At 38.4% G+C, this 11690-nt stretch overlaps 1 protein-coding gene across 2 annotated transcripts in view; it reads left to right on the top strand.

Annotated features, from left to right (window-relative positions):
• Positions 1 to 1562: 1562 nt before the first annotated feature.
• The window catches only part of cul3b (cullin 3b), a 14791-nt gene continuing 4663 nt past the window's right edge, over positions 1563 to 11690 (top strand). Inside the window, exons 1-10 of one of the 2 annotated variants that reach the window (XM_032509832.1) lie at positions 1563 to 1836; positions 3277 to 3474; positions 5819 to 5932; positions 7050 to 7210; positions 8040 to 8154; positions 8420 to 8648; positions 9300 to 9445; positions 10097 to 10273; positions 10558 to 10728; positions 11120 to 11227. In XM_032509832.1, the coding sequence (XP_032365723.1) occupies positions 1774 to 1836; positions 3277 to 3474; positions 5819 to 5932; positions 7050 to 7210; positions 8040 to 8154; positions 8420 to 8648; positions 9300 to 9445; positions 10097 to 10273; positions 10558 to 10728; positions 11120 to 11227 (1482 nt within the window). In that variant the 5' untranslated portion in view covers positions 1563 to 1773. The remainder of the gene's footprint in view (positions 1837 to 3276; positions 3475 to 5818; positions 5933 to 7049; positions 7211 to 8039; positions 8155 to 8419; positions 8649 to 9299; positions 9446 to 10096; positions 10274 to 10557; positions 10729 to 11119; positions 11228 to 11690) is intronic. The other variant, XM_032509834.1, reaches the window with a different exon arrangement.

Raw genomic sequence — 11690 nt, 5'->3', positions numbered from 1 at the left:
AATAATAATAATAATAATAATAATACATTTTATGTATAATGCACTTTTCATCAATAGATCTCAAAGTACATACTGCATATAGTTAAAGTAAAAATCATTATAACTTGTTTGTACAGTATCTAAAGCTTTTCTTAGGATGAGGCTCCAGTGAGGACATGCCCACATTATATTTTGCCAAGAATATAATGTATTAAGCTCCTAAAACTAACCAACAGATGCAAAAATTAATCAAACAGAAATGTGTTTGGGAATGTGCATCACTTTAGAATTTGACATGGGTCCTTTAAAAGGACTGCATGTGTATTTAATCAAATTAACCCAATTGAAATGGGACAAACCTTGCAAGAAACAAAGCTATTTTAATTGAAAGCATTGAATTTGGCATCCCAGTTAAAATGTAATTAAAGCTATTCCAATATAGAGAACCTTTGAACTTAAAATATGAATTAAATATTTGATTTATTAATCTGAGAGAATAAACGTATAGACTTTGCAAATATGCCAAGAGGTGCAGGCAAAAAAGGAGTTGATCCAGCTGGCTCAAAGACTTAGGCAACAAATCATACCCCATACCAACCCAATCACACCAAATTAAGCTGGAACAAAAAGAAAACCCATAACATGACACAAAGCAAATCACAGGGTGGACTTCACACCAGCCCACTATCACACCACAATAGAAAACATAAAATAATAGAATAGAAATTCAGAAACAATTTGACTATACAATATGCACATATACATCACTGACACGGGCCATTCTGCTTGAGCATTTTTTTGCATCTATTTGTTTTAAATGCAGGACTTTTACTTGTCATGCTATATTGCACAAGTATTCAGATGATTTATCTACTTACTATGTAAAAAAAAAAAACGGTAACATGTAAAAGTCCTGCAATCAAAACGTTTCTTAAATTCAATTACAGAGTATTTGTAATACAATGTACTTAAATTGTCAAAACAAAAAGTACTAATTTCACAGAATGGTACTGACAGTGAGACTATATTACTATATTATTAGATTATTGTTATTGAGGCATTAAAATGTAAGCAGTAGTTTTCTTTAATGCTGTAGTTGATGAAGGTGGAGGTAAGTTTGAGCACAGTGTACACAACAATGCATCATATTATTTGTATGTAAAATCTTGTAAAAGTAACAAGTAGGTGTCACTGTTGAATGTAGAGGAAAGAAAAGTGCAATATGTTCCTTTGAAAACAATGTAGTGGAGTAGAAGTAGGAGTAAAATAAAATGCAAGTACTCAAGTAAGCCTCAAGTAAATCCAAATTGAAGTAAAGCTACTGGATATATTGTGATATCACTACTTTTATTAATAAAGTAAGAACTTTCACCACTGTAAAATAGACTAGGCCTACTTCCAGGGTAGAATTACATTACAGAATAAACTATTAAATGAGTTGAATAATCAATACTCCCTGCTGCACATTCTGTAATAGCCTACGTGTGTGTAAAAATGTAAATTAAATTAAAAGTACAGGTGCAAGTGAAGTTAAGAACATATGATAATTATTACTTTCTCGCGTGAGTTGGAGTGCGTGAGCTCTGCGCAATGAGAACTGCAGGTAGTCCGCCATTGCTGTATGAAAAACTATCGGATTTGGCGTTTGGCTGTCAACAATATACTTGCGGTGCCGGGACGCGGAGCTACGAGGTCGAGTGAAAGCTCGTCGGCTGCTCCATTAACCAGTAGTCAATCCCGTCCCTCCCTGAAGCATACTTTCATGTGAATACAGAGCCCACGGCCGAGGCAACCATGTCCAATCTCAGCAAAGGCGGCACCAAGAAGGACACCAAAATGAGGATACGGGCCTTTCCTGTAAGTGCACACCGCAATAGGTGCCTTGCTTGCCCGACAGGCGATGACTCGATCACCGCGGTCTGGGCTGTTGGCTAAATGCTAATAGGCTAACCAGCTGGGCAGCAGATATGACTTGCCTATCCGTAAACAAAGTACAGCCTTCAAATGGTCCAGTCTGTTGATTATGTGGCTACTCTGTTATATTACCAGCTCAGTGGGAAGTTTTAATAATCACTTTAATTGCCTTTAACTGCCTCAGAACTCCCCGAACGTTAGCTAGCAGATTGGATCTGTCGTCATAGCCTATGCTAACGTTAGCCCTGACTCTTGACACTTGTTGTTTTTACTGCTTTTGGCTCTCTTTATCAAATGCATGATGTCTGTGTGTCTGAGCTCTACATTTGTCTGACTTTTGATGCACTGAAATGCCAGCTAGATTTCCAACTGTATGCAAGCAGCAACGTTGCGTTTCTACAGCTATAGATGGATGCTAAAATAAACAAATCAGTTAACTCAACCGTAGGTTATGGGTTCGCATCAATGATTGTAATATTACTTTCAGTAAAAGATCTGTCTTCTTTCTGTCGTTATTTCAGTGATAAATTGTAATTTAGGATTCCTCTCCTCGTCCACCTGGCACTCCCTTTGTCTGCAAGTCCCTGATAGACCTCATTTATGGATTGACCTCATTCTGCTTAAATTGAAATTTCATTCTGTCTGTGACTGGCTGTGCTGAGACTGTACATCAACCAGATACTTGTTTTGTTACTCCTCTATGAGTAATTGAGTACTTTCGAGTTGTGTGCAAGTGACAGTGACTGACTTATCTTAATACAGGACCCATGTGAGCCTGGTGAATGTGGCCCAGTCCTTACTGACTTGCAGCTAGAAGAGCATCCTGACATGCATGTGTTTGGGCTTGTCTGTTTAGGAGCACACACTGTTCTTCTTAACTAGCTGTGGCACACATTAAGTTTTCTTTTTTTGACCAACATGGTTTGGCTTTTGGGAATTCCCCAAGAACTTCTTAGGTTTAAAGCATATTTGTAATAATAATGACATGTTTGGACCTTTTGGATGTAATGTGGCATTATTGCCTTTATTGATTCTTCCAGGTAGAACTTTTTTCCAGGATTAGTAAAACTGTCTCATTTACTTTCATAAGTAAGTAATAAACAATTAAAGCTTGTGAATTGACGATTATTACATCTTATAGACATTTACCAAGCCTGTGGTTAGTGATGGGGATCAGTCAAGTAGACCATTTATTCTGCACCCCATCCCCTGGCCCACATTTCTGTTGCAGAAAGAATCTTGAGTACAAAACTACACATATGTGGGAGTCTATCTGCATTGGCAGGCTTGATTTAGAAACAAGATCCGTGCGTCTAAGTGTTGGTACAAATAATCACAGGTAATAGTCATCTTATTTAACCCAGTACTGGCTACACTTTGCAGATGACGATGGATGAGAAGTACGTCAACAATATCTGGGACCTTCTGAAAAATGCCATCCAGGAGATTCAGAGGAAGAACAACAGTGGCCTAAGCTTTGAGGAACTGTACAGGAACGCGTACACAATGGTGCTCCACAAACATGGAGAGAAGCTGTACACAGGTCTGCGGGAGGTCGTCACTGAACACCTTATCAACAAAGTAAGACTAACACAGATTGCAGGTATTTGCTAAACATTTGGCATGATTTGATAACTTTTGGGGAATACACAAACAAGGTAATTACTCATGTTGTAAACACATTAGTAATTCCTTAAACTTCCTTGAATCGCTGTAACAGGCAAATGTGTCTTCACATCTTTTCTTTATCAAAGAAAACGATAACACACAGAGATGTGCATCTCTTAAGCTTTGTTCATTTGACAGACACTTAAAGTCAAGTGACAACACATTGCATAATGCCCCTTTTTTGTTTTGAAGTTTATTTGACAGCTATTTCACTCAAGTGTGTTAATAAATTATTATTGGTTCATACTTGTACATAATTGTAATGTTTTTGATGAATTGAAATGGATTACACCTGGATTGAATTGTGGAGCTTAATTTAAGATAGGTAGTCTCTTGTCAGTGGCCTTCTTTGTGCTAAACAGAATCTGACATAGACTTTATATTAAGGTTCATGTTACTACTTGTGTTGTCCTTGCAAATCAAAGTTAATATCTGAAAACATGAGCTGTTTCCATTCATGAACAGCCTTGTGTGGTTGAGTGAATATTAAATGCAGTTAGAAAGCTGGGTAATACAATTGTAGAGGTTTTTACACTTTAGAACTCGTTAAGGATCACATAGACCTCCTTTTCCCAATTTCTGTAACTTCCTTGAAGCGCCTGGGTTTGTGGATAGGGTCCTTAAATTGTAATTATCTTCTGGGTTTTCAGCTGAACAATGCTAGTTATCTGTCTGCTAGCCTTTCATAAAAGAGGTTTTGCCTTGTATGCAACGAGAGCAACAGTGTTTATCACACAATTATCTCAAACTGGACATTTATTTTTTTATTTGCTTGGAGAAATACATTGTAAGTGAAATAACAGCCATGTCAAATGTAAGTGAATTGGATTAGTTTGAGCAGTCTGTTAAAAAAGAGGATGAAAATCCAATGCTGATCCTGTAACTATGAGATTAATTTGTTTTTAAATTCCTGCTGATACATGTAAGTTAGAGAACCCATTAGTGAATAGTTTTCCCAAACTGTCACTTATTTTTTGTTACATACTGTGTAGTGTGGAACAAATTATGTTCGGCCGTGACATCTGTAATGAATGCTTCTGTACAGATTACAGTGTGCATATGCCCAATGAGCAATATTTCAACAGCCTACTTTTGAACAGCAGCCAGATGATTTCACAGGTTAATTAAATATACATTCTCAACTTGGCAGGTTTAGTGAATTAGCAGTCAGGTAATGTCAACAAGCGGCACTTCAAAGATGAGAGAGCTGACACCTGAGTGAGTTTTTATTATCTAATAAGTATCCAGATGTCACTTTTGATTGAAGGCGGCAGTAATGGTTTGGAATGCAGCCTAAAATCTACAAACATATCTCTGACACTTCAACCAGACTGAAGTATTGGAAACAACTCAAAGATGATGTCTTTCCTTTGCAGCAAAACTAGTTACTACTACTTACATCTTAAAAATATAATATAAACGTATTGCTACGTGGCAGTCACTCTACTTTTCAGTTTGGTTAAATAGAGGCCTATTAATTGCTAGCATCAAGAATTATTACCAGGATTTGGAGATAAACATAAGATGTTGAACAATGACATGGTTAGAGTTTACACTCTAAGCTTCATATGTGGCTAAGCATTGACCAGGCCGAACAGCAGGTGCATTTTCAAGCCAACATAAAAGAGCAGACAGATACAATTCCTATACTTTAATATAGACAACAGCTGAAGAGAAACTTAAAATCATGCCCACTTTTTTTTCTACAAAAACCCTGGCCTTCGTGGGTCACATATGACAACAACTGTACACAGTCGGAATTGCTCGATTTAATCTAATGTCTAGATGCCACTGGATGAAACTTTAGTTATTCACAATGGCCCATCACATCCTTCTAAATAGCATTTCATCAAAATTGCCAAGTAGGTTTTCATAGCCATGAAAAGTGCCTTAATAATAATGAACAAAGTAACAGAAAATAATAAAGATAAAAAGTAAGTACTGAAAAAATCAAGAAACATAAAGGGGTAATGGAAAAATGAGCAATACAAATATGAAAAAATATTGTACAATATATCTGTTTTTCAAAATAAACCGCTGGGCGCTTGGGAAGCTCATTTAGTAGAGCAGGCACCCAATGCTGAGTCACACTGCAGTGTGACCACTGACTAGGAAAGAAAAGGTATTAAAGAAACAGCAAAGTAGGGTCACATAAAAATGCTGCATAACCAAGAAATCACCAAAGTGTCAGCTTGATGCAAAATTTTTCATTTTGTATTATACCCACTATATGCATGTGTGTTTGTCTCCCCAAAAGGTACGAGAAGATGTCCTCAATTCCCTAAACAATAACTTTCTTCAAACACTAAATCAGGCCTGGAATGACCATCAAACAGCTATGGTGATGATCAGAGACATCCTTATGTATATGGTGAGTTGCTGATGTCTACCGGGATTCTTGAGCTTAATAACAGCACACATCAATGAGGAGAACACAACAGAATTATAAAAGTTAATACTTGTCATTATTTTAGAAAAAGTTGGGCTTTAGTGAAGCTTAAGGTACTTCTTATTCATTCACGGTTTTATTGTATTTTTACCCTATCACCTGTTAACTTAGTTAATTTAATTTAATTTTTTTTTTCTGTCCTCTAAAGGTGCCCCATCTTCTATTTTCACATTTAAACTACAATGATGTGTGTCAACTATTGTTAGGTTCTATGCAGATAAAGTTATTATTATGTAGTATGCTGTGACTAAAGAAAGAATGTCTTCTGTCACAGTGGTTCAGCTTCTGCTACACGTACGCTACATGTAGATTTAAAGTATTAAAAACCTTTATTGGCAATAAGAGAACATGTCTGTGCAGGACTAATCTTTGTGTAGCGGTAGTAATATCTGTTCCAGACATTGTGTGAAAATACACAATGGTCATATTTGCACATATATCAACACATAAGCATATATTTATTTGAAAATGAACGTGGAACTGTTTAAAGTGTGGTTGTTGTTGAATCATCAATGAAGAATGTAGAACATCAGATCTGCTTTAGATTTTACCAATATTTCAGTTGTTGTGTCAATGGATAAGTGAGATGTATGAAATCTGAAGGCTGAGTCCAGAAGTAAGACTGAAATGTCAATAACCACTGGACCACACGATCATGCTGTACATCAGGAGTTGATAAGAGGATAAATCTTGGGGCGACCTCTAGCTTACCCAGTAAGAGCGTTCGCCCTATGCTGAGGCCTTTGCAGCGGCCCGAGTTTGAATCCGACTGGCGGCCCTTTGCTGCATGTCATACCCCATGTCTCTCCCACCTTCCCTGTCTATCCACTGTCACTTTGAATAAAGGGAAAAGCCCCAAAAAATAATCTTAAAAAAAAGGTTGAATCTTATATTCAGTTTAACAACACTTGAGCTTAAACCCACTTTAAAGGATGATGCAGAAACTCATTTAACCACATAAGAGATGTTAAAGGGGACAATGCATATAGTCAATGTTGACCAAGACATGTCTTGTACTTCTTTTGTGTTTGTCTCACAGGATCGGGTGTATGTACAGCAGAACAATGTAGAAAATGTCTACAACCTGGGTCTCATTATCTTTAGGGATCAAGTGGTTCGTTATGGCTGCATCAGAGACCACCTCCGACAGACCCTGCTGGATATGATCGCACGTGAGAGGAAAGGGGAGGTGGTGGACAGGTAGATAAAGACTCCCAGACAGGATTGATTGCACGACAACCTCATCGACTGCAAGTTGATGATGACAAGTTCATTGTTATTTCAGTTGCATTTAAATTTTGACGAAAATGAAATTCACGTCCTTCACATATAGTCAGATAATTAAAGGCATACTCAGCATTTAGAACATTAATATAGCAGCAAACATATTTAGTATGTAAAGATATGGTGGATTTATGGAGTCCTGAGCAAAGAATGAAGTCACACTCCCTGTGTGTTGTTTTCTGAGCTTCTCAGTTCTTTGTTTTGATAGCCAGTCTGACCGCACATGTATGTTAGCGCATGTGGCCGTGAAAAACAAAGTGGGTATCATGTATTTTGGAATGGGCTGTAAGAACCGTTAAGGTAATCCCAGTCCCTTTTTTAAATGTTAAATCATCACAGGGTGCACCAACAGGATGAATCTGCCTCATTACCATCTTTTAAAGTGCCCTTGAGCAAAACCGTTAACCCCTACTGCTCCAGTGGAGCTGCTCAGTGGCAGCAGATTAGACTGTGGTTGTACGGAGCCACTTCTGGGTGTGAATGTGTGTCAATGGGATCAGGGCATTCTTGCAAAAGAGAGGCTTCCTTCCCTGAATGAATAAATAAAGGTTAAAAAAGTGCATCCGCTGCAATTGATATAACTGTCATGGTAATGCACTGTTTATTTTTATTTTTTTTCTGTGAACAAAATAATCAAAACTTTGTTGGCACCATTAGTAAGTGTGAAATGAGCATCCAGAAATGTTTTTTTTGTTTTGTTTTCTTTTGTGCCTTCAACACTTTGTGTGCTTCTCCTCTCCACCAGGGGGGCCATTAGAAATGCCTGCCAAATGTTAATGATCCTCGGCCTTGAAGGGAGATCTGTTTATGAAGAAGACTTTGAGGCACCGTTCTTAGAAATGTCTGCAGAATTTTTCCAGGTTTGTGATAGAACATAATTTCCCCAACTGTTCATTGTTTATCTTGTATTTGGATCCAAATTATATTTGTGTGGTTCTTAAAAATAAAATACAGTGTAAATACAGATGATTCTTGAAACATCTAAGGATCAACAACACAAGTTACATATACTGTAGTACTGTAGTTCAGATGACTCAACTTGTGAAAAAGGGAAAAACTATGCAAAGGAGTTTGAGAAACATATTGTTATCTTACAGCTTATAAGTGTTTCATGTTTTCATTTAGATGGAGAGCCAAAAGTTCCTTGCAGAAAACAGTGCCAGTGTGTACATAAAGAAGGTGGAAGCCAGAATCAATGAGGAGATTGAGCGGGTGATGCACTGCTTGGATAAATCTACAGAAGAGCCTATTGTCAAGGTGGTGGAACGGGAGCTCATCTCCAAACACATGAAAACAATTGTAGAGATGGAGAACTCTGGCCTGGTCCACATGCTCAAAAATGGGAAAACAGATGGTAAGAGTACTGCAGTCCTTTGTTGCTTATGCCTCAAGTCTTTAGAATTTGTACATTGTCAAATATTTAAATTTAATAAATTACACATTTCTTATCTCACTCCAAAAATTTAAAAGAGAGAAAGGGAAATCCCCAAAACTCTTCAATAAGCTTTGTTACAGTCACTTGCAAGGTGTGTGTGTGTGTGTGTGTGTGTGTGTGTGTGTGTGTGTGTGTGTGTGTGGGTGTGTGTTTGGGTTTGTGTTGGTTTGTGTGGTGTGTGTGTGTGTGTTGTGTGTGTGTGTGTGTGTGTGGTGTGTGTGTGTGTGTGGTGTGTGTGTGTGTGTGTTGTGTGTGTGTGTGTGTGTGGTGTGTGTGTGTGTGTGTGTGTGTGTGTGTGTGTGTGTGTGTGTGTGTGTGTGTGTGTGTGTGCAAAATCCTTAATGCAGTCTCAATGCTCCCCTTGCTCATTTCACAAATTATAAGATACAAGGAAAGTAAATTTGATTACCAGATTTAAAAGAAACTGGGAGTGTAGTGCTGTGTCTTCAGCAATGCCTTCAGAAAATATTTTCACATCAGTACGCTCAGTTATTTCAGTTCACTTTGCACAAATAAGCCTTCTCCTCTAATGTGTGTGCTTGTGTGTGTATTCGTGCATATCTATCACAGATTTGGCGTGCATGTACAAGCTGTTCAGCAGGGTCCCCAATGGGCTGAAGACTATGTGTGAGTGTATGAGCTCATACCTGCGGGAGCAAGGAAAGGCTCTCGTGTCAGAGGAGGGAGAGGGAAAGAACCCTGTAGACTACATCCAGGTAAGATGATGGGGCACTAGGAGACATTTGAGTGCAGCTATGTTTTTGCTTAGTCTTGTGAAATTTGTTGTAACAAATTCAATTAATTTGCTGCTGCAAGAGTAGGAGGCCGTTCTAATGGTACACAAGCTGTGTTGAAGCACACTATAACCCAACCGCATATATTGTAGGTGAATAGAAAGAGAATAACTTGTTAGAAATGTAATTTCTTCAGGCTCTGCACACTTTAGCACACCATTGCGTGCCCAGCCTTCGCCATAGTGTACTTCCATTGCCTACTAGCAAAGGATAACTGCTTTGACCCCCTGCATTTGTGGCCACAAGCCATGATGGTCTCTGTCTGCCCTCAACCACACTGTGTCATTGCACAGTATGTAATAATACGTAAGGTCATTGAGGCCACTAGAGAGAAGGCCCTGTTTTTTAAAAGTCTTGTTATTCTCGTCTTTCAGTGCTTTTGAAGCTCCCGAGTGAAACAGCCTCTGTGGTTTGCAGTTCCGCTCCTGTTTTTGCTCTTGTCTAATTGACAGCAGCGTGACTCTTTGTTGATGAGACCGTCTTCCCATGTTGGAGTTGTAATTGCTGTGTTAAGCTACTGTTCAAGCACATTGCTGCTGTATTATCCTCAATCATCTGTCTCCTTTCCGACAGGGTTTGCTGGACCTGAAGTCACGTTTTGACCGGTTTCTCCAGGAGTCTTTTAACAACGACCGGCTCTTCAAACAAACTATTGCAGGCGATTTTGAGTACTTCCTTAACCTTAACTCTCGCTCGCCTGAGTACCTCTCACTCTTTATTGACGACAAACTGAAGAAAGGAGTAAAAGGGGTGAGCGTTCTGATGGATACATACTCATATTTTATGACACATCATAGATGTTACTGGCCTGCTTATTCACAAATTAATACCACACTGCCCCGTAAAAACCCTTTTGACTACGTATCGCCCAAACAAGCAATGCTATTATTGCTCATATTTATTAGTAGGGAATGTCCAACTCGTTTGTTTGTTGGAATAACTGTGTATCATAGGAAATAGGGAGTCAAGGGGGTTTGTCAGATTATTGACTCTGTTTATGACCATCCCATGTAATCATTTTGTTTTTTGTCCAGTTGACAGAGCAAGAGGTGGAGTCGATACTGGACAAGGCCATGGTGCTGTTCCGTTTCATGCAGGAGAAGGACGTGTTTGAGAGGTACTACAAGCAGCACCTCGCCCGCAGGCTGCTCACCAACAAGAGTGTCTCTGATGACTCTGAGAAGAACATGATCTCAAAGCTCAAGGTGAGCAGGAGTGTGATATAACTCAATATAAATTTGGAGTAAAATAGATGAGAACTGGTTATCCAGCGCCAATGTTTTTTTTAATTGCCTTTGCTTTATAACTGCCCGGCCAATTCTAAAAACGTTCATACCATTTTTCACATCACTATAAAGTTTGAGTCAGCTCATTTGTAGAGTCAACTTGTGTGATCTTGTTTATATGGTTAGTGTTATCTTAACCCCGGTTGTAGAGATTTAATATGTAGGTACATTAATTATAAAGGTTAGGGGAAACATACAGGAAGCAGGCTGTAGGAAAGACAAAGATCTGATGACCAGCATATGAGTTGATTTATCTTGAGCAGCTTTTGATTAACTAAATGTGATTCTTCTTCTGGTCTCAATTTCTCAGACTGAGTGTGGCTGTCAGTTCACCTCTAAACTAGAGGGCATGTTCCGGGATATGAGCATCTCCAACACCACCATGGATGAGTTTAGACAACATCTACAGACAACTGGGGTGAGAAGACGCTACATGCTACAACTCAATATGTCAAAAATAATAAGCCCGTTTGCAAACTGTAATCGGTACATGGCTGCTTGACTGACTGAGCATTGCTGTGTTGCTCAGTTACATAATAACAATTATGTACCTAACTATCCATGTCCTGGGAATACATGGTTTTAATTTCTGGCTTGTGCTCTGCTGTAACATGGCTTTTTGTTACCAGAGCCTCTGTCACTGTGTCTGGTTGTCCTTGCAGTTTGCTGAATTAAGCGTGATTCGTGTTAGGAATTATATTAGTGAGCTGTGGAGTATACAGTAATTTGTTCATGCGTTTGCTTAATCAATAGCTAAAAAGTCCTTTTTAAATCTATTTTTCTAATTTATCTACATTTTTGTCTTGTGAAATTAAGAGGTTTTTAATTTGTTTGGATGCATCACTGCTACTACATGTCATTTAGCTGACGCTTTTATCCAA

The sequence above is a fragment of the Etheostoma spectabile genome, chromosome 3 (assembly GCF_008692095.1).
Source record: "Etheostoma spectabile isolate EspeVRDwgs_2016 chromosome 3, UIUC_Espe_1.0, whole genome shotgun sequence".
NCBI classification, from domain to species: domain Eukaryota; kingdom Metazoa; phylum Chordata; class Actinopteri; order Perciformes; family Percidae; genus Etheostoma; species Etheostoma spectabile.
This window is presented reverse-complemented; position numbering and strand designations above follow the sequence as displayed.